This window comes from Athene cunicularia (genome assembly GCF_003259725.1).
Source record: "Athene cunicularia isolate RWA chromosome 8 unlocalized genomic scaffold, athCun1 chr8_part1, whole genome shotgun sequence".
NCBI lineage: Eukaryota > Metazoa > Chordata > Aves > Strigiformes > Strigidae > Athene > Athene cunicularia.
Window position 1 is genome coordinate 32,613,555 of NW_020799109.1, and position 23,933 is coordinate 32,637,487.

Below are 23,933 nucleotides of genomic sequence, written 5' to 3' on the forward strand. Positions count from 1 at the left end.
TGTATAAGAGACAGGGTTTTAAACTTTTGCCTGTTGGCAATGACAAATGTATTCATCTGATTAGTAACTGTCTTAAGTTTATTTTTCTAATATTACAAGCTGAAAATGTAATAGGACACAAATAACTTTATTTCATATGTGCTCATAGTACTATGTTTTTGTTCCCTTTCTCTATTCCTATGGATAAAACATTGGTTAGGATGACTTGGTGTCTAATGTGTAGTGCTGCACATGTAACCCTGAGTGCCAAAAGGAGCACTGACTGCTTGCTACTGCTGCAAACACATTAAAGGTACCTTTTTGGAAATCCTCACACCACAGGATGGCAGTGACATGTCTTTGTGTCCTTTTCTTTTAAAAACTTTAACAAAGCTGGTGCAGGGTCTGGAGCACAGGTCTGATGGGGAACAGCTGACGGAACTGGGGGGGGTTCAGTCTGGAGAAGAGGAGGCTGAGGGAAGACCTCTCACCCTCTACAACTCCATGAAAGGAGGGTACAGAGAGGGGGGATGAGTCTCAAACCGAGGAACAAGCAACAGGACAAGAGGGAATGCCCTCAAGCTGTGCTAGGACAGGGTCAGACTGGCTCTTAGGAAGCATTTGTTTACAGAAGGGGTTGTTGGGTGGTAGAAGGGGCTGCCCAGGGCAGGGGGGGGAGTCCCCATCCCTGGAGGGGTTGAAGAGTCAGAACTGTCAGTGTGAGGTTAAGGGTTGGACTGGAGGATCTTCAAGGTCTTTTCCAACCTTGATAATTCTGTGAAGACAGCTTATACCCAGGACTGTGCTCTTAAACTAGACCTCTCAGAGATGGAGACAAAGGAAGTAAAATGCTGAACTGAACCCCTCTCCCCTTCCTGTCTGCCCCCAGGGAGTTGTGTCTTTCAGGAGAGTAAAGGTTGGAACAGTTCCTGGGGCGCTCTGTAATCCCTCTCAGGATCAGTTTACTAAAAGCTCCGTGCAAATTGAAGTGGCAAGAGGTGAGATGAGAGAGGGGCCATGTCAACTTAAAGTGGTCAAAAGAAACACCCACAACTGTGCTCATCCAGTAAGGAGTAGCTGTTCAGGAACTGAAGCCACACCAGCACTGTTACTCATTTCAGTTACTGTTTGCTCCACAGGTACCAGGCCTAGGCCAGGAGTTATTTCAGCTGAGGCAGAGCCCTCCCTCTCTGCATGGGGCAGGGAAATGCCAGCCCAAAGACAGTTGTTGATTATTCCAAGCTGGTAGCATCTGAGCAGGGAAAGTCATGATGAGAGTAAGGAAGTAGTTGTGTTACTCTGCAGCAGCTCTTCCCTAAAGCCTCACAAAAGCAGATGTGAGCAAGGACACAGACATCATCTGCTTCAGTTGACCCAGTTTCCCCCCTTTAGGATACAAACTGCCAAGAGAAGTTGTTTGAGTATAACAAACTCACCCCATACCTGGAAGGGAAACAGCCCTTAAAATTAATTTTGCTCAGACAGTAACTTCAGGCCCCTTCTCTGACTTCCTCACATCTGGGAGAAAGGCCTGCATTAAACTTGCATCCACAGTAACAAGGTGAAGTAAAGCCACTCCAAGCAACAGCCATAGAGAATTAACTGCCATTTACTGTAGCAATAAATCATATTTTTACAATAAAGATTTTACAAATACATCCAAAAGTTAATACCAAAATAAACCCTTCTAGAACTTTGCCAGTCATCTGTTCTCTGTACAAATACATACAAGGCAGAGGTAGCTTCAGAGGCCATAGCAGCACAGAGAGTGGCTTTCAGAAAGTGTTGTGGGCTTAAAGCATGCTTAGAAAGCAACTACCAGTACATTCAGAGAGAGGGAGGGAGCTGAGAGGAGAGCCCGGGAGGGAACACCCAGCCTTGGCAGCAGAAGGGGTGTTTTCCAAAAGAGCACTGCAAGCAGGTTCTGCTCTGCAGGGACTAAGTAACTATTTTAATGAAAGAAAAACACCTCTCCTGAAAAAAAGGTTCAGGACAAACACACCTGCATGAGGGGGGCTTTTTTATTTTGGTCTTTAAAAAATCCACTTCTTACCCCTTTCTATACCCTCTCTAAGCCTTAAATTGTTCATGACAGGATACATACACTGCACAGGTGTTCTGGCCCTGGGGGCAGCAAGCACCTGAGTGGGCTGCTCTCAGCCTCCAGCTGTCACAATATAGTCTTTTCTCCACCCTTGTCACTTCTAAAGTGTCAGTAAAACAGCAGCTTTACACAGATTTTCCTGTACAGCCATGAACAGATGTAGCTCCTATGGCAAATACCTGGAATGGAGAACACCAGCCCTGCCCAGCTGCTGTACCCCACTCCACTGCTCCTCACCTGAGGCAAAATTCTATTGGCTTCCTATTCTCAGCAGAAATTCTGACATTTAACCAACATATGTAAGTAGTTCGGATTTTTTCCTTCAACTCTAAAACAGCACCATTAAGGAAAAAGGTGGCAGATTATGTCAGCTCCTCGAGTATCTCCCTCAGGCACACCAGTGGAATTGGGCTTCGCTTGGAGAAGGCAAAGGTCAGGAGGAAGGCAGCCACCCCGAAGCCTGGCCCAGGTGTCAGAGCCAGCCCCTGCTTCTGGCCACTGCGTGAACAGACGCCTGGCACTGCTCGATTGTCTGCTCCAGCTGCGCCAGCTGGCAACAGCCAACTTCCAACCTCGCCCTAGGGAGAAGATACACAGGTTATCAGGGCACCAGTGACCCATTTTACAGACAGAAACATTTCCCCATATTCCTTTAAAACAAAATTCAAAAGGATACTAATACCATGCTTTAACTCTGACAAAGGCAGAGAATACTCAGTACCTCTGGAAATCCAAGCATTTTTACCTTTATAGGAAAAGATCACATGTAGTACAGAGCTGGCTAATCACTACATGTTCCCAGGTGTATCCTGCAATGAAATCTTTAACTAGGAACAGCCTAAGTGCCACTGAGCAGACCGACTTTAGTTCAGTCTTCTCAACCCAAAACTCAAACCTCCAAATACAAAACATTGCTGGTCTTTACTGAATGTGTTTAAGCTGCAAATCAACTATACATTCCCTACAGGTTTATATGTGGCAGATAATAGAAACAAATTCTACCCACAGTTACAACCCAGTCAGAGACTGATTTTAGGCTTCTGGGACAATTGACTTCAATCTTTTGTCAAGTGGCTGCAACACTTGTTCTTCTCACACTTGCCCAACATTTGTAATTTTTCTGATAATCTGCGGAGTATCACTGACCAGTGGTGACATTTTACAAGCTTATGCTCACACAAGTTAAATATTATTTAAATCAGCTACTCCTAAAGGGACTTCAGATCACATACTCAATATGGGACACCTGCACTCAGGAAAAAATACTATGAGAAACATTTTTTTGGAAACAACCCCCTAAACATGCATTTCTAGTAACCACAGCAATTCCTGTTTTGGAACATATGGCAGGCTGACAAACAGCACTACATGTTTAAATACCAGCCATTCTGGTTCAACAAATGCAAAACCTTCCCAATTTCAATATTCTTCTGAAAGAAAGTGAAACAAAGCTTCTGTCCCTCAGAGTGCTTTAATAAAGGTTGGCAAAACGACCAGATCCAGGATGTCGTTTCCCCACATCTAGTTGCATAAAAATCACGTGTAGGCACTGAACTGTTGCAGGGCTGCTGCATTTTTATTTGCTCACACAGTTTGACCAGTCTTTCCTATGCAGTTTGCTTTTTTCCCAGCTGCAAACCTGTCAAAATGCCTGCTGTGGTTTTTCTATTTGAATTTGGAATTAGATGGTAAAATTGGTTAAATGGTAAACAGCACGAAAAAAACCCAAATCCTCATTTCTTAATGACTTGAGTATTTTGCAAACACATCAGCTATTGCACTTAGGGAGGGGGAAAAAAAAAAAAAAATCAACCACAAATAAGGTAGCTGAATTCTAAGAGTTTAAAAAAATGACCTCACACATACATTAAAAAAAAAAAAAAAGTTATTTTAAACAACTAGCACAGATTCTCATGTTCTTGCTTGTATAAGCATGATGTGTAAGAGAGATGCAAAAATTCCCCTTCACCCCCCTGGGGAAAAGGAGCCCACACTCTGCCCCGAGCATTGTGAATCCCTTCTGCCTACTCACACCCTCCCAACAGCCCCTTGGCACACAAGGTACAGAGCAACTAGCAACCACCCTACACGTTATCCCCTGGCTCATTTCTGCAGGCTCTGGTATTTCCAGCCAAAGGTAACCTCTGAGGAGCAGCAGCTACTGGGAGTGATTTGGTGGTTTCCTACTAGGAAAGTGGCTACAGAGCTTGAAACCAGTTGTCCTGACTCAAAATACAATTTAACACAATTTTGAACTAATAAGGGATATGGCAGAAGACAAACTAGGCAGTTGTGATGTGTATATCATCAAGAAGGCAATTTCCATAACACCCAAGAAGTAGCAGTGGCTTTTGCTCTAAAGCTGCTAAAACCACAGATTTTATACGACTACCTTAAAACAGCCAAACCACAGCTCAGGGAAAAGGCAGAGCTCCTTTTTACTTTTTGCTTTTCACTGTATTATGTAAAGGTAGTTTTAAAAAATAATCAGCATTTAAGGGTCACTTACATCAGCTTTCTTGACAGAATGGGGATTTTGGAAGGTTCAATTCAAACGATCCTTCATATATTTACATATAATGTATTTGCACACAAAATAAATCTCTTGCCTACAGTGATTTATTGTTTGAAAAGAAGAACCTAAACCTGATTACGTAGAAAACATTTTGTAACTTTGTTTTCCTAAAAGATACTTTCTCAAAAGACCAGTTAAAAGGTCCCCCCCAAAAAAAAGAAAAAAAGCCAAGGTAAGTTATGCAAGTGCAGCCTGAGGGCTACCAGACCAGCCTCTGAAGCAATTTTTTTTCACTATGCTGAGCACAAATTTACACCAATTATTTTCTTTATGCCTGTATCAATGCAGATTAACAAATCTAACTGCTAGATATGTTTCCTTTGTTTTTTTTCTCCACTTGATCAACTTCTTTTCATACATATTTTTAATGCAGTTCAAACTAAGGGATGCTTTTAAAAGGATACACACTATATCCTGCCAGTATTTTTTGCTCTCACAAGCAGCAGAAGGTTGGCAGATCAGCCCAGCAGAGCAGGAGATAAATTCTATCACAAAAAGCAGTCTAAACATACAGCATTTCTTCAGCAATAACCTGTAGCACTGGCACAGCTACGCTGACAGAAGAACATCAGTCTTCCTGATGAACAAGCTCCATCCATCAGCTACAAACTGCACCGTGACTCATTTTCAACACTGGTGAGTTAGGCACTACCAGGCAGCCAGTAGTAAGCACACTGAGTACTTACTCAACCTATCAGTCAAGTCCGCATACGGAGCCAAGAGTGAGTATCTTGATGCCTCAGCAGTGCACGTTACAACCCCTCTGCAACAGTGAGTGCCATGACAGTTTTCAAGCAGAGCTCTTAAAAACTAGTGCAGAAAAATAATTTGTCTGAGACATGAATATTTCATTACCCTTATCTCAACTACCATTTTCCCTACATCATTCTGGTGGCCACTGAGTAATGGTAAAAATGGTAAATGATGCGACACACACTTTTACGCCTAAGAACAGTGTAACAGGTTAATTCAAATGTAGTTACTACAGAAAGTAGAAATAATGTTAAATAGCTCAAAAGAGACTGTTTCTGCACCCTCCAAAACATGCTGGATTTCAAATAACTTCCACTGAAACGTGTGATGCTGGTGTGGGACACCCAGGCCAGCAGAGGGGGGTACAGGGCACCGAAAAGGACTGTCAAGAAACAGGGGAAAGGATAAGGTTTGCAAAGGATGCAGTTAGCACTCCCCAAGTACCCACCAAGCCCTGCCTAACACAGACACCTCCACCTCCTCTGGCATTTCGCTGTGAGGGGCATGCACCAGGTGGAAGAATAAAAGGAGCAGTGTGAAAGTCACATGCAGCTTTCAAGAGATCTACTTAAGACACCCAGGCCTCCAAACAGTGTATTTTCTTAGTTCAGTCAAGATCATACGCTTGGAAAATAAAGCCTGAATAATTCTGTCTACCACTTACCCTTTACATCAAATTGTCAATTATTAAAAACACATAAACTGTTCACTGTTCAACAGTGAAAATTCAAAAGTCTTAGAAAGTACTAAGCAGGTAACTCTAAGTCTTCACATTAACTGTTTGCCATAAAAAACAGAGTGACCTCTCTGAAACTCTTCCTGCAACCCAGCAACCCCACTGCCCACAGCACCGGCTTGAATGGGAAGGGAGGGAGGAAGAAACAAGGGCTTTAACTAAACATCCCTCGTTCTACCTAATTCTGCTGCTGAAGCATCTCAGCACTGTGGTATGTTCCCACTATTCATAAAGCAAAAAAACTTAATTCCAATTAAAGATTCACCAGGCTAGGATGTTCCTAAACCCAGTTTATCAGGCCTGAAGAGGCAGAAATGCAGGGCCAGGCCTGCTGTTTGCCACCCCATCCACCCCTTCTCAGGCCACTGCCTTGCCCCCAGTAGTGCTGGTAACTGTGACACAGCTGACTTGGTCCGACAGACCTTTCTTGTATTGTTGCAGGGCTTTGATCTCACCACATCTTGGTCTCTGCCAATATAAGGATGGGGGACATGCGGAAGCAATGGTGGGGCAGGGTGACCCCAACCAAAAAAAAAGGGAGATGTCTACGACAGGAAGGCTGGAATCTACCAGGTCACCAGCAAGCAAGTTCAGAAAAAAATTAAAAAAGTCATATAAGTTTTTCTATCAGAAACTGTTATTTTGTGAGTTTGTGGAAGATGCAAAAAATTGTTACAATGGATTTCTGGGGCAAGGTCAGTCTTCCATTTATATGCTAAAGATCTGGGCCCCAGTCCTTGGCTGGCATCTTCTAAATGCTGCTGCAATACCAAAGCCTACAGTGGCACTTAGGGAATCAAAAGCAGTGAGAACTGTGCATATAGCTTTGGCTATTTAGCTCTAAGTAGTCCTTCGTTCCTTCTCCCAATAAGGAAAAACCCTTTGGATCAGCATTTCAAGATGAGAGTGTCTTTGGTATATCCTGAAAAAGGAACAGTCAGAATACAAGTATTCTAGACTGGAATTTATCTCCCAAAGAATTCAGAGGCCAGGTTGAAATAAAAACGTTCACTGGCAATCGAAACAAGGGGAAACGCTTTGTTCAGCATGTTTCTGCCAAAGCACAAGTAATTCAGCCTGCCTTAAAGCAGTCTCCTTTCCTGTGCCTTTGCTCTCGGAACACCTCTTTTTAATTGAGCACTTCTAAAACCTCATTTAGTACCTCTGCTTTATTGCATGGAATCATATTTTATTTCACTTCTGTACTACCAAATAGTTTCATTGCTGTAATAAATGAGAACAACAATTAGACACAAGTAGCACTTTGAAAATGCATGGACTGAATTTATAGCAACAGATCTTAATCTTTGCTTTGTTAGACTGATTTGTTTTCAACAGCTGTAACTTATGTGTAACAAAAATGTTGCTCTCACTCTGTACTGCTCATCCAGAAAATCAAAGTTCTTGTGAGAAAGTTTGTTTTGGCCATGAAATCTACTGTGGCACACAGAATTCACAACAATGGTCCGAGTTTTCAGACTTCCTGATAAAATATGGACCTAGGGACATCTTTCAAATACCAAGAAACTGCCATTCCCTTGTTACCCATAGCACCATGCCCAAGGCTGTATGTACGCTGTAGATTTTATACAGACAATGATGGAGATGTCCACAGACATCTGAAAATGTCAGAACTACAGAAGTGCTGGTCACCAATATAAGACAGTTAGTTAAGTTTCTAAACTACTTTGTGCTACTGATATATAGATTGAATCTCTCCCTCCCAGGATAACTTTTCTCCCCCAATCCAGCAGTTTGCACTTTCAAATTCACAGATGATTTAGAAAATCAGTATCAATATAGGCAAAGGAAAGCTTTTTAGAGTAATTCACCTACTCAGATTAAAATAATCTGCAAGCCTTTTAGACAGCCGATGGAACCATGCTTCCTACCCTGGCAAATTACAGCTAATTCATATCCATACAACAGCAGCATCAAAGAAAATATTTACCTGTGTTTTACTGTCCACTTAAGATTATTAAACAAAACATTACAGCATTTTAAAAAAACCTCACAGAACCTGGATTCACAAGCCCTCAATTACAGAAAGAAACCTTCTATGAGCCAGAAACTTTACCCTAAAGAACTTGCTTGGCACTCATTTTTAGATTAATGTTTTCAAGGCCTTTAACTCAGAACAGAACAGAACATTTATTTTCCTGCAACTGAACTGTAAAAAAGCCTCCTAAAATGGAAACAAGTACTTGGAATCTCACATCTGTTTCTTTTTTTCTAACTGTACTTACAGATAGCTTAGTAACAAACAACGGCTTAATTTATGACTTTAATAATGGTGGCCACAATGTAGCACAGCAGCTGCAGATATACCCACTTTTCATGGTACAGTTCAATCATTTCAATAGCCTTGAGAATCACAGGGTTTTTTCCTCTGCTGATTTAAGCAAAGTTCTTATAATAATGAGTTCTGTTACAAGAAATACCTCCCCAAAACAGAATTTCAGTTAGAATCAAATTCATTTAAATGCAGCCTCACACTCTAGCCTGCCTTACAATGAATGCTGACCTACACTGGCCCTGTCAGCCCCTAAGCCATGAATTCAAAAGTGGCAAAGGAAAGAGGGACCAACATCTCACCCCAAAGTCAAACAGCTGAAAATCACCGTGTAGATCTAATTTTATTTTTGTCCTCTCTGTTGTAATAGTAGGTCATTAAAAAAGAAAACAGCCCCACTCATCTTCCCTATGCCCCTCCCTTATTTATCCAAAGGATTTCTCTTAGGGTATAGTTAATACAGTAATATTATATAAATTATAATTATATATAGCTAAAATGCTGTCTCAAAACCCATCTGCTGTGGTCAGCAATTGGCTTACCGATATATCTCCTGTGAAACACAGTCATAAAGCTCCTCAGCAGTGAATTTTATGCTGTTATTTATCTAAAGCAAAGAACAAAGAATTAACATAGTAATTTACAGAAGTATCACATATCGGTTAAAATTATAAAGCTGGTATAACAGATATCATTAATGTATTACCTAATAGGCCCTCAAGTTGAGGCAATACACAGAACAGTCATGCTATGGTAGTATAAAATCAAATATTACAAATTAACAATCTTGATTGCATATAATGGGAGTGATAGATATCATTTCAGATCCATTTTCTAACAAGTTCTGAACAAATTTTAAAAGAGCTTAAATAATTTTTCCTCCCCTCTTAATCTACCCTACAGCAAATGAAGTTCTGACTTGCATGAATTCTGTAAGTGCAAGTCAGTCATATGTACAGGCCCAAAAGCCAAGGATATTTTCCTGTATAGGAGAGGAGTGCAAATCTGAAATATGTCATATACCAAATGGAAAATACCTCTATTCTACTGCAAGCATTCATCTCAATTTCTCTTCTTAAAATCTTTCAGCACAAATTAGTTAAAACTTCATGAATAACTGGTAATTTCAATTTATCTTCTCTGAACTACAGCCAATATTCTTTGTAAATCTACCTAATGCAATGTACTCTCTCTTCTTAAAATTACTAGGTTAGGGATGGATGCTTTGGTGACTTCAGCTTCAAGGCTTTTTACTCTCAACAGTGAGTCATTCACAACAGAGTGCTCAGAAAGTCAAGCATGCCACTCAGATACCAGTAGAGATTTGAATAAGTTTTGGTAGGTGCCAACCAAAAATGTATTTTTATGTCTAATGCCTAACATAAGCAAATATTCAACATTCTAACTTAATGGAAACACAGTGATGAGACAGCTAACCTCCTAACTATTTTAAATGAGAAACCATAACAGGGGAATCTGACAAAACATTAAAGAAAACTTCATACCTCATTGCTTGTGAGGAAGTTATAGAGTGTCCAAATATCCTGGAAACTACTGGCTGGGGTCAAAATTCTGAAAAAGAAAAGTTTAGGGATTTTTTTAAAGCAAGTATAAAAGGATACTTTGGAAGAGTTAAGGAAATAGTAATAAATGTTTCATGAAAAAAAAAAATCTAATTACCTTCTTTAAACAAAAAGGAAATGCTAATCGTTGAAGAATTTTCCCTTCCATCCCTTTCCACTCCTCTAAAAGAATTAAGTGAGCTTATTATTTCTGTCAGGACTTTCTGTGAAGGTTTTTCCTAATTAAAAATTCAGCTGATGTTTTTATGAGCAATTTCTCTATACAGATGGGAAGAAAACCAGCCATAATTAAAAGCCTTTTGTTTCACATAAGCAAAGCCTGCTGTACTAATGTGGAGCAACAGAAAAGTGAGACGTAATACAAAACTTTCCCACACGAGCTAAAGCTTTAACTCATTCCCTCCAGTACTCTGATGTACAGCTCAAATTCTATAATATACACACCATATTTGCTACTTCTAATAATAACCAATTCTCCCACTGAGAAGTGAAAATCAGATTTGACAGCTGAAAAGAGGTGTCTTTATGAAGAACCTAGTATCATGTGAAATACTGGTATTTTAGCCACAAATGCACACAGCAGCCAGTGACATCTCAAGCTTTCCCAAAATCTCGTCCTCATTTGCCACGTTAGAGGTGGATTTATGATCCGCAGAAGAGAGCATCAGCTTTGGTCACACCGTAAGGTCTTGTGAAGTTCTGAGAGATGTACTCCCTCCTCTGCAAGGCTCCAAAAATTATCATATAAGGGAGTGATTATCTCAAAGATTAATTCTCCTAATCTGTTTAAGCAGATATAATGCAGTTAAAACTCAGCGTAACTTCATTTGCGTTCACTAGGAAAATAACAGAACCATTACAAAATGTACATTAAAAACTACATCAAAAACCATGTAACACTTCTGCCTTATGTCAAGTTTCAAGTATGTAAATAATGAATTACAAAAGTGACTGGATTTAAAAAAAAAAAAAAAAGAAAAATCTTTTGGGGAAGCTTTATTTACTTTCCCATGGGAAAGTGTCCAAATTCTCCCCTCCTTAGGAACTGGAAAAAAAAACAAAAAACTGTCAGAATAAGTGAAAAATCCCAGTTAAAGATGATACTGTATTTTAAATAGGCTGGAAGACCATGACACACTGCAGGATTTATGGTAACTAGGAAGTCCGCTGCTTATTTTCATCATGATTTTACATAGGAATTATCACTGTTACAAAAATTAGTCACATGTTCCTTCCCCCTTCGTAAGGACATGTACTCAGAATTTTTTTCTTAAACTAAAACCTTAACCTGTCAACTAAAAGTCAGCAAGAGAACCAATTGTCTCGTTGTCCTAAAAATACCTCGAAGCCTTCAACTGCTTCCTCAGTGAGAAAGCTATCAGCTTTGACAGCGTAAAACCCCAGCAGAGACTATTTGGCAAACATCCTTGGAAACACTGGGAAATCTTGGCAACTCAGACTGCATTGCAGCTAAGATTCCCACCAACCAGCTCCATGTAGCTATTAGCCAGCCACCCTGTCTGTGTGGGACAATACATCAGCTTTAGCTATCGTATCAGTCATCTGCAATATCAATAAATGAGTATACCCGAGCCTGGGAAAGCATGATTTCTATTGCTGATGATTTTTGTACCACTCTGCCTTCTAGTTCACGCAAAAAGGAGGAAAGCTTGCATGTCTGTTTTCCTAAAACTGAGTACAGAACCATACAGAACACAAAAGGTAAGATATTATTAACAACTTCACCTGAAGGCCATCCCATGATGCTACACAGTATGTTGGAGCAAAATCAGTTCATTGCTGTATTTTTCCTGCTGTGCCAAGGACACAGATACAAAGCTGCTGGGTAAGGCTTATGAGGAGCAGCTGAGAGGACTGGGGGGGTTTAGTCTGGAGAAGAGGAGGGTGCAGAGATGAAGGGATGAGTCTCTTGAACCAAGTAACAAAAGACAAGAGGGAATGGCATCAAGCTGCACCAGGGCAGGGTCAGACTGGTTCTTAGGAAGCATTTCTTTCCAGAAGGGGTTGTCGGGCGTTGGAATGGGCTGCCCAGGGCAGGGGGGGGAGTCCCCATCCCCTGGAGGTGCTTAAGAGTCAGGTCAACATAGAGTTTAGGGATGTGGTGTAGCTGGAAACCGTCAGTGTGAGGTCAATCATTGGACTAGATGATCTTCAAGGTCTTTTCTGACCTAGATGATTCTGTGATGCTACAGCTGGGCTGCCAGAGGGAAACTCATCCAGGCAAGCTTCCTACAGGAAGGATGGAGGGTGGGGAAAAGGGTGGCTGGTGAGATAAAAACCTGTATTAATTATAGGTTTCTCGATTCTGTATAAGAAAAATGTATGTCCAAGCTACAAAGAGGTGAAAGAAAGAGACTGAGAGCAGAGTGGAAGGCAGGCTTAAACGGTACTGCCTTTCCCTCTGAGTGTGGGGCATCTCCATGTGGCTATTTCTGTCCACCTGACCCAACTTCCCAGGGCACAGAAGTGGCTAGAAACTTCAAATTTCACTTCGCTGTTCTTAGAAAGGCTACATCCGAAGAAAACCAGTTTGAAAGTAATTTTCCATGCAATATTAGTCTGGAATTTCAAGGTCATTTTTAGCCCTCTGGTTTTGCCCAGACCTTTAATTCTACTATTCCTATGAAAGCAGCCAACATGCCTCCCACATGTCCTTTCCTCTCACAAATGTAACACTGTGAAAGCAGCAGCAACATCATATACACTAAATTTGGCCTTTTCTCACTTAAGGGAGCACTTTTCAAAGATTACTGGAGAAAGTAAACAATTTATTTATTAAACTTTCTGAATCTTGACATCAGTTAGGATGCTGCAGACTTCAAAATTATTCTACTGCTGTTTCCGAGACTATGCAGTCTATGCTCTCAACAAGGTAACCCTCACCCCTCACTGTATTCATTTCTTATGAGGACATAAAATTGAAAAACATACTTATTTTTGTACTGCTGACCAAAGCATCCTAGCAAACTGCTAACTTTATCAGTTTCACACACCATAAGTTATCAGACCCCAGGTGGATGTACAAAGAGTTTTTTCAAAAAAAACCAAAGTAAAATGTGTAAATAAGCATACAAGTAACTTCACATTAAATCCTGTAACTTATTTTATAGTATTTGCTTGGATTACGACAACAGTTGCTTCTGGGTTTATGACATAAAATGAGAAGTCTGACATTTGGCTCAAAGCTTTATAGTATCTCCAAATAAAAGACATTTGTTGTTTTCAAGGAAGAAGCACTGCTACACACAGAGTACTGTACTGAAAAGAAGCTGGTAAGAGAAGAGCTTGCACCGTAACTTCCTCCACAAATTCTTAACAGGTCAGCATTCATAAAACATGCTTATTGCTGTTTTCAACTAAACAGGAACTGGGATACAAGCTTCAGTCTTGGAATATATTTTTCTGTAGAAAACTAACATGTTCCTGTCTGCAGGGCAGTGATTCCATACAACTGGTGCTGTCTACTGGTTTTATTCTTCTTATGTTCATCTCCTGTAGCCACCATTCTGTGTTACAGAAAACAGAAATTTCTAAGAGAAGTTGTTCTTTGGGAAATCTGGACATGTTTGTATGCACATCAATTCTGCATCTATTACTTTATTAAATCAAGTTGATCTCATTTTCATCAAATCTTCTCAATGAAAAAAAAATCTGCCTCAGCTATAGAACTATGTCCAGAGAACTCCCTCTAAATTAATAATACATGAAGCAAATGGGCTCTTATGTAAAACTCTTCTAACGAGCAATGTGAATCTCAGTACTGTGAGCACTGCAATCTTAACCACTGCTTTTTCTTCTCTCTCAATGTGACATCATACATACTTCAAAAGCAGAGGGTGGAAATCCACTGAATCACTTTGTCCTTCCTATCAGCACAGCCATACAAAACTAAACTATAAACAATTCCATGCTATGTATGTACTTCAGCTGTTAATTAATTCAAACATGCTCTGAGCAGGTGTCAGCAAGGGTGCTGGATTGCTACTAAAATGCAATTTGTTGATCAGGTTAACAACTATAGTATGGTTCTATGCAGTTTTCTGAAAAAATCTGGTATATAAAGTAGAGAGAAGTGTGTCATAGAAAGACACTAAAAGGGACTATGGGTACTAGCTACAAAACGGAGGTTACAAATTGTTCTAGGGACAGAATGGAAAAAGGTGAGAGTCAGAATTTAGTGATTTCTCTCATAAGCAATAGGGCCTCCCAAACCACTTAGAATGTTTCTTTACCTACTGTCCTGTCACTCATCTGATGCCACATGCATGCATAGAGTGTGAGATACAATAATCAAAAATGGGAACAGATAGGAGATAGGTCACAATGGGGTTCCTCCCTTGCGCACAGAGAAGACCTGGGAAACAAACAAAGCCCATTTAGAAAGAATCCGAAAATTAACTTACCAAATAGAAGGAAAAAAACCCAACCAACCCACAAGACAATCTGGCAGTGAAAGCAGGTCAGCCTGCTAGCTGCTCTCAAACACTAAAATTCTGAGCAACGACTACTAAATCACATGGATAAAAGTCATATGAGACTACATGGTAATGGCTCTCAACCTGGCCAAGCCAAGTGTTTGTCACACTGAGCCATTCCTCTTTAACAGTTCTATGTAATCACCTGTGGCGGTAAGACTGTCATAAAGCACTAACCAATTCAGTAAACCTGTGCAGTTAATCAAAAAGGTGTATGACTTAATTGTGTAAGAGTCAACATAACCCATTAAAATCCCTATTTATCCTCACTGTCAGAATTTCAGGGAAGAAAAAAAGATGAGAAATGGGAAAACAAAACTTCTCTGTGGCTTATTAACAATTCCTCATCACACTGCAATGCAGTAAGGGCCTCAAACTGGTGTTACAATAACCAACACAGGCCAGAGTTTTGTTCAGCATCAACATACTGGGAAATTAAGGGGATTTTTTCCCAGAAGAAAATCAAGCTCATGCCTTCTTTTATTACGGAAGTACTTCAGATGTCAGATCCTCGTGCCACTTTGTCTACAAGTCTATTCTCTAGCTTTAGAAGATCAGAAGGGGCCATGGCTTTTACAACACTAACTCATTTATTCAAAATTTTTGCTTTTTAGGCTGCTTTAAAGGCAACAAGGCTTGAGCAGCTGCCACAGCATCACCTCTGCTCTGCACCTTGTTAAGCACTGGGCAACTTCAGCTGTATTTGACAGAGGTCGAGGTCTTGAAACTTTTTTATTTCTTACAGCTCTCATTAAAAATAGGCAGAAAGGTGAAGGACAAATTTGGACCCTGGCAGCAAGAAGGCTGTAGGTAAATTCAAATGTAATAGGAGATGGCAAAGAATCAATGTAGGAAAGCAAACACTAGAACTAGGAGAAAACTTTTTGTCAGATACTGCACATTGTCATCTATATCAGACATGGTAATTAAAGATACAATACTGCAGAAAGATAAGCTTTGAAAATGCTATTACTGATATAAAGTGGTCATTTTCTTAGTAACCGAGGGGATGTTTTCACACTAGTGCTGACCCCTGGGGAGGGACATTTGTACCTACACCATCTCTCCACAAGATGCCCTGTGGCTCATACAACCATAATCCTGCTCTCAGCTGTGCCAGTCTGACTACATTAGGTCAAAGAACTCCATGGAGGAGGTGGTAAATCCTCCTCTTGCTCACAATTTGCGAGTTACGCAAATGGGTACATCTCTTCTCCAGAGGTCAGAAGACAGCCGGTGGGCAGCACCATTAGCCACAGCTGACACTAAGAAAAGGAAGCAGGAGCCATGCCCTGTGTTGTATAATGTTTAAGTGCAGTACTTCCAACACCCATGCCTCATGCATAGTAAATTGTTTACTTTGGAAAACCACACAAAGCCCAGCACTCTGAAGCTGAAATTTACATTTAAAGTAATTTAACTGTTCTCCTTCAGTTGGCCAAGAACATTTCAGGTTTCACCTAAATAAATCAAAACCCAAAACAAAACAAAAATCAAACAACTAGTGATAGGAAAGACTGATACTTTTTGAACTGGGAGTTAATCTCCATTTTGTTTCCAGAAAGAGACTGCATGTGGAGGAAGATTAAAAGTAGAGCTTTTAATCTAGAGACTTTATGATAGAAATTACTAAATGCCATGGCAGTCTAAAGGAATGAAGACAATTTTCTAACTAGACACCAAGAAAAAGAAATCTCAGTTCCTCCACTGACCATTTGAATAAGCAGACAGGAATCAGTAGAATCTGCATCTGTAGAATTCTGTTTTTAAATTACTAAACCTGTATAACTAATTTTAAATTATTTAATGCCAAACTATTAAATTCAGTGATCAGTTCTGATACAGTAATGCTTTCCTGAATACTGAGATCTTAAAAAAAATTACACTTTTAATTTAAAAACGTTTACGGAGTCCTCATCTAAATCAGTGCTTTCCATACAAACAAAACCATAGGTAATTTGAGAGAAATTCCATTTAGAGAAAATATTAGAAAAACAGAATTCAGGATCCTTACTGCAGTAAATTACAGATAAATATTTTTAAAGCTTAGACTATAGTAGTGTAAATATTTTTGAGTATTGTATCTAAGTATGTGTTGTAAATTGTGAGTTACTTGAAAGTTGGCATGTGAACAATTATTTCTTAGCAAACATGAAAAAAATCAAACTAGAAATAACTGTATCAATTCAACAAAGACTAAACTTTCTTCTTTTCTGTTAACAGGCATTTCTTATCTGAAGTAACTTGGGCAGGGAACATGAAGACATATATAATTCCCTAGGGGTGTTTTGTATCAGAAGTTATATTCAGCCAAGGGAAAACACTGGCTGATGTAAACCACTAAATATACATTTAAACGCCACAGCTGAAGCTTTTAAAAGGGTAAGAAAGCTACCTGTACCAAGTATTTTGGTCAGTATGTTAATGGGAAGATTTAATAGCAACAAGACACAAAATATGTCTTGGATGACTGATCATGAAAACCTACAAGTACTTGCAGCCTTCTACTGGTGCTGGTGCACACGTTACTTTCAACGGGTTAAGAGAAAAACACATCCTGCACTCAGAAAGTGGAAAGAAATTATGATGTAACTTAAATATAGAGTCATATATATCTCAAGTATGTATATCCCCCAGCAGCAATACCTTGCAAGGCATTCTGCACTTAGAACAAGATCTGTAAGAGTTAATTGTCATGGTAAGTCCTTAAACCTCTCTTCTTTCCAAAGATGAAGTGCCCAAACATCTTCCAGCAGATCAGTGGAAGAATTTCTACAAGTGATGAAAGATTTAGCACAAACTTGAAAACCCCAAGTAGAAATAATTCTGTTGCCTCAAAGAGCTACTTGAAAACCAAGAAATTATTTTAAAGATTTTTGAAGATAATTATTTTATTTTAAAGATTTAAGAGACTTTAAATTAGGTCCCCTAGTTAACTGGTTCCAAATAATACCAAACCAAAATGATACACAACACAAATAAAAGAGTAAACCATCACTGAAAACATTCAGAAATATTATTCAATTCAAAATTATTTAAAAACACATGGTTTTACAGTTTAACTTAAAGTATAAGTTTCAGGTGTTTAATAATCTTTGATCATTGCTAGTCAATGCAGTATACATCAACGTAAGTAATACCCTCTGCTGTGAAAAGTAGAAAATAGGTCATGAGTTTCATACTCACTTTTCAAATGAGTAAATCTCAGGAACACACTGATAAAGCAGTGGCTACAAGGGTCAGCTATATTTGATGAGACAACTAACACAACTTGTCTAAATACATTCCTACTGCCAAAATAAGCACAGTTATCCCCAGTTGCTAACCATACTAGTTACTGTCTTCATTTTAGAGCTGAAGTACTGTAAAACATTTATGGCATGCAGTATTTTGCAGTATAAATACCATTGTGCTACTAATGTTGTTTGAGGAAGAAGCAAAGATAAAATTAAAAATCTGTATGGTGTGACAAAAGTTACAAAAAAAGGGTGAAAGCTGTTAATAAGACCTCTTCCATGAAACAGGTCAGAGGTTTTTTTTGATATCTGTATGTCATAAACAAACAGATTTCTGGTCATTAAGTCTGAATCGCTGTAATAATGCCACAAGTGTAGGGTTTTTTTAATGAAAAAGGGTACCATTCCATACACTGATCTCAAGAACCGTGATTGTGCTTTTCTAATTGTTTTTAACGATCTGAAAAGCTGAACTTTTAATGCAGTTGAACTTTCAATATTTGTAAAATTTCCAGACTTGCACAAGACAGTTTCTTCTTTGTTCTGGAAGCAATAGAAGGTAACACAGAAAAAACTTATATTTTATCACTAAAAGCTGTATTACCTCCATATATTCAAACTAGAACTTTTTCACTATTTTTTCTCCACGTGCCTTCTTTTCTGCAATCACACCATTAGATTAACTATAAGTCACTGAAAGGATTTTTTTTTTTTTTTAATGAAGAAAAATAAATATACTCCAAGTTCAGTTTTAGAAAGGCTGAGTGACCTAAGCAAAATGAGCCCCCCTCTCATTTCTGAAAACTTCAGACTGCTTGTTTCAATACTCTGTAAAACACATAAACCTACAAGGATTCATAAATATGGCTTCTAACTCTTTGGAAAATCTATTCAGAAGTCTCAAACTAACTTAAATACCTAGACTCGAGACTAAAAGAGATGACACGTTACAGTCCCTCTGAATTTCTTGCTCCACGATGCCCCCTACTGCAAATCTGCAGAACAAACTCGGAGCAGGCATTTCCCAAACACAACCGTGCAGGAAAATTACTCCACTCAGAGTCACCCTGGATGCATAAATAGTGTATTTCAGTTTAATGGTTGGAAAAAAAAAAGATTAAAAATATGAAAAGAATTTTTAAAGCCATTTCATCAATGGTACTGAGTGCCATGGTAATCACGTGGAACGGAAAATAGCCTCTCCGTTTCAAACAAAGTCAAATGACGGAATTCTTTTTATCTTTGCTCCAAATATTCTAATGGCTCTAATCAAGAAAGTAGATATCTTGTAAAACAGATTTCTCTGGCATCTTGTTAGACCTGTGTATTTTTACAGAGTTCTCCCATAAATGGAAATACAGGACATAAGTAGCTTTCACTAAAAGAAATACTAAATGTCTTTTATTGCCACACAAAGTTTTAATGAAACACCTCTAACACAGAACAATCCTGAAGCACCATGTTCCCATTATATCTCATCCACCACATATATAAACTGATACCACAGGATTTCTTTCAAAAACTTTAGGACTGGAATAAAAAGAAGCAAGTTTAGCAGTAATCTGCTTTATTAAAATAATTTCTTTAGAAGAAAAAAAAAAAAATCAGCAATGAAAACAAATCCATTACCATCAAGCTGCTCTAGCTCACATTTCTACCCATAATTTTCTGTTTCTACTTCCATAATATTTAGACCATTTATCTTTGAAAGACAACAATTTTCTGAAAGGATTTATCCCACTATCAGTGTGCTATACAGGGGAAAAAAAAAATCCGACCAAAAACTTAGGCTATAATAGTGCTGATGCAGGGATGACCTTTTATGCTCACATGCACACACTTTTTCACATTAATGTACCTTTGAAGCTTGTTTAGGACCTACAGAATATATATTTTAGTGAAACACTTTAATTAAAGAAACATTCTTTTGACTGTAATAAAAAAAAGCAACAAAAACTTATTTGGAAGTGGTGACAAGTGAAGCAAATGTTTGCATGATTCTATCATAATTTTTACTGAAAAAAAAAATACCCTAGCAGTTACAGATGAAAACTATCTTAAGTTCCAAGTGACAGAGCTCCAAACTTTTGAAGTGCCTTCACAGGTCAGACCTCACGCTTTACAACTGGGACAACCATATGCCCACATTTGGCAAGACTGTTGTGGTAACTATAGCGTAAGGACTGTGAACCTTCAAAAAAGACTGAAATGAACCTGGCTAAGTACTGATAATGCAAGTTTAAAAGCTCACTGCTATGGTAGAATGATAGAAAAAATACTTCTTGAAAAAAATTATATGTCTATTAGGTAATCTAACAAAGCTGTAACAGTATACAGTAGAAATGTAATAGACCTCAATTAATTAAAAGACAGATTGTTACTGTACAGGGCAAGCCCAATCATTGGATGCATCTATTTCACAGTCTTCTAACCTATTTGCATCGATACTATGCAAAAAAAGTGTGCAAAGTGGTAGTGTTTTCCCAACTCAAATAGCTTCAGCCATTCAGATTCACACTCCTAACACTTTAGGATGCTCATGGCAGTTACCAAGAACTTTAACCACAGTCACAAACCAGTTCCTACAAACACCCTATAAAGTCAGTGGGAAACTGAGGAACTCCACAGCTGTCAAAGTGACCATTTAAAGCATTCTTCTGTGGCTGTTCCTACTGGTGAATAAACTTCATTGCTAGAAAAAAAGGACTAAGCTAAAACAGAGGGAATATTACCTTTCCTAAACTGAGAGTCCAGCTGACTGATTGTCATTGTTACTGCTACAATACAGGTTTTGACTCGAAGAATACTCTAGAATTGGCCACACAGAGGTACCAAACCTATGCATCCTTCACTATACCAGGAATTTGCTCCCAATTCCAGAGGGCCTCACATTTGAAAAACAAATGTTCTGAATTATTCAGAGTTCTTGCCATCAGAGTTAATGTAGTAGTTAAACATGTCACAGCTCTGGTTACACTTTGAGCAGAGGCGAGTAGCTCATCTTCAAACACCAGAAAACAAATTCCAAGTCGTAAAAAAGAAAATTCACTCAAGAGATCTGAATCTCTGCAACAGTTCCTTATTCTTTTGTTACGGAGAAATAGTTCTAGGTAGCCTTCATACCAAGATTTTTAATGAAAATCATGTAATTAAGCACAAATAATAAACTGTAGTTTGGCATCAAAAGATGTCAGTGACTTATGCCTTTAGGTGACTTACTATCACTAGCTTTTATGGCTAGCTTAAACACTTACCTACTAATTCCTTCATGGATATCATTCACAGCTGCCAACAGTTTCTGCAGACCTAAAAAAGCTTCTTCAAACGAAGACTTTGCAGTCATAGTTACTGTGTTGGGGCCCAACTTTTGGAAAATTTCAATACTAATATTAAAAAGAAACAAAGAAGAGTTGTTGAAGAACAGTTAATAAAAATCCTCGAAATTCAGAGAAACCCAGTATCTATTGTATGCACTGTATCTTGACTATTAAAAAAACCCCACAAGGTCAAGTGTAAATCCATACTAAAAACCATGTCAGGTAAAATAGCCTTAGAATAAATGGTAGAAAGACCATTCCATACAATTGTACTTTGCCATTTAAAATTTTCCTTGGCAACTATATTCTATGAAAGTATTTTGACTTTGAAGTAAGTTGATTTATCATTAAACTTCACTTGTGAACACAACAGTCTCTTCATGCACAATCTGAGTAAGCCTCTCTTAGAAGCTAATTGTTAGGTCAAAGAAGCAAAGTAAAGTATACTTTCCATCAATTTTCCAAGCAGTTTCACTTTCCAGATTTACTGGAATGTGCTTGACACCTCCCCTGCAATGGTTGTGTTGGGACAATGAGCTGCAGTGCACTCATGAAGAATTACCCCCACAGCCACAAGGTAAGTAGTATTTTCTTGACATGAGCAAGATGAGTGCAAAGTGACCTTTGATTCTTAAACTTCATCCTCTTTTCACAGCATGGTCCTTTATAGGTGGCAAGAGCCAACAGTTCTGTTGCATTTTCATTATAAAGTGGTACACCTGAAGGAGTCTTTCCTTGAGGCCTACATGAAACCTTCAAGTTCATGATTCCTATCCCAACACTGAGACTGTTCTCTGGTGCATATGCTCAGCTGATCTCAACACCACACCAAGCCAACTCCTAACCAGCTTCAATTCAGACTGATCTGCACTGGTATAAGACACAAGGAGTATGCTGGTGCATTATTATCATCATCATCACTGTTTATTAGGCAAGTCCTTAACAGACCACCAAAAGTGGAGTTCCTTTGTGCTTGACATAATTGAGTCTCTCCTTTGAAAAGATTTCAGATTAAGACTACAAAAAGAAAACACAGCTTCTATTTAGATTTTGTGATAGCATCCAAAAGAATGGTGTCTCAGTGACCTTCAAGCAGATGTTTCAAAAATAACTGAAATAACAACACTGGTAAAACATCTAGATGGAGAGGGGGCATAATTTCCTGCCATTATGAGTTTATATGAGAAAGGAAATTCATCACTAGATTCTGCATTTGAATTTTAGAGTGAATGATTTTGCTTAACATGAAAATATATTTCAGATTGATTAAAGGTTAAAAAAGTAAATAATATTGCATAAGCTAGTATACCTTCACGTGATTTGAAAAGAAAATAACCATATCAAAACTTAGAACTTGAATGCCTCTTTTTTATGGATAAAGATAGAGATTTCCATGGATGTCCAACATTTGTGGCTTGTACAGCATTTTCAACACTATTCTCTAAGGCAACGTATTTCAGCCACTGTACAGAAAAAGAGCAGTAGACTAGACAGGTCACTAACCGCATACACAGAACAATTTGCATGCTCCTAACTTCTTTGACTGACAAGTTGTATGATTTTTTTATTGTCAAATTTCATTAATTACTAATAGCTTCTTCTCTAAAATAGGGAAAAAAAGCAATTTTTAAAGTGCATTTGTTTGAAAATTATGTAAGAGTATGTAGTGTGAACTTCTTTAGCACACCATACCTGTACAAGTTTATTGTATTCCATACACCTTCAAGGACTGACCAGATTTCCTGGTGTCTGTTTTCCTGAGCTACGTGAAAGCTTGGATGTGGCTTTTTTTCTTCAGAGCTTTGCAGATTTGGTGTCATTGCTTCCATTTTTTCACACACAGCATTTTCTGAAAGAACCATGATGTCTTCTGATAAATCCTGCTCACTGTCTGACCTCACCTTATAAAACAGTTTAGCAAACAAATAATGAATGTATTTGGTTCCTAACTTAAAGTTGAACACTTCTTAATTTTTTTAAAAGCAATGCTCAAAAAAGCAAGGCCAGACTCTTCTAGTCATAACCACCTTTACTCTTGTCTCTGTCTCTAAAGCTTCTCTCAGTCTTTCTTCTATATGTATATTGGTATTTCTACAGAGGGGAAACTGAAGCAATGGGAAACCCTATGCCAAAGCTTTGCAGGCATGGTAAGCTGATATAAACGAGAACTGCTTCTTACTCTTACTCCCTATCCCATGACTGGATGGCACACCGTCCTCTGCAACAGCACAAAGTATTCATCTACTCATTTAGTAAAATGGTTCAGAAAAATGTGTCCAGGTTAAACTGAAACTGATCTGGCACAACCTGGGCTGTATAAGGGCAGTTCTCTGTGAAGTCAAACACCTGTCAGGACAAGGGCAGGAGAAAACAATTTTTCAGACAGAAAGGCTGCTTCTTATGGCAGCACCGTTCACAGAACTGTGGGCCAAGTGGCTGACGACAACACACAGAAGCTACAGCACAGTAGACAATGAAGACTCCCCAGATCATCTTTTTTCTCCTTGACCACCTTCTTCCTTCTCCTTTCAGCTTTCTCCAAAACTGAAAAGAATTTTTTCAGATATTCTGACCTGTATTCTTTCCCATATATAGAAATGCTTCAAGTTATCCATGCTCATTATTCCATTTTATGCCATTACATACAGTAACCACAAAGCAAGACACTGAAATTTTTTCCACAGCAACTCAAGAGATAAGCTGCAAGTAAAGACATACTTCTCAAAACACAAAAGGTGTCAAGACACCCCCCATTAATTATCACAAAGCATGATACAAGTGAGTCCTTTCTTCACATGTAGCACCAGAGCTACTAAGACAATGAAAGCTGAAACAGCACACCTAGGAATAGCAGTATTGGA

The 23,933-nt window shown here is 38.7% G+C and overlaps 1 protein-coding gene across 4 annotated transcripts in view; it reads right to left on the reverse strand.

Annotated features, from left to right (window-relative positions):
• Window positions 1-1,259: 1,259 nt before the first annotated feature.
• Window positions 1,260-23,933, reverse strand: part of SWT1 (SWT1, RNA endoribonuclease homolog) — a 40,695-nt gene continuing 18,021 nt past the window's right edge. Inside the window, exons 14-18 of one of the 4 annotated variants that reach the window (XM_026853373.1) lie at window positions 22,765-22,973; window positions 21,010-21,138; window positions 9,946-10,012; window positions 8,983-9,047; window positions 1,260-2,661 (exon numbers count right to left, since the gene is read on the reverse strand). In XM_026853373.1, coding sequence (XP_026709174.1) covers window positions 2,556-2,661; window positions 8,983-9,047; window positions 9,946-10,012; window positions 21,010-21,138; window positions 22,765-22,973 — 576 coding nt within the window. In that variant the 3' untranslated portion in view covers window positions 1,260-2,555. The other 3 variants (XR_003398884.1, XR_003398885.1, XM_026853374.1) reach the window with 3 other exon arrangements.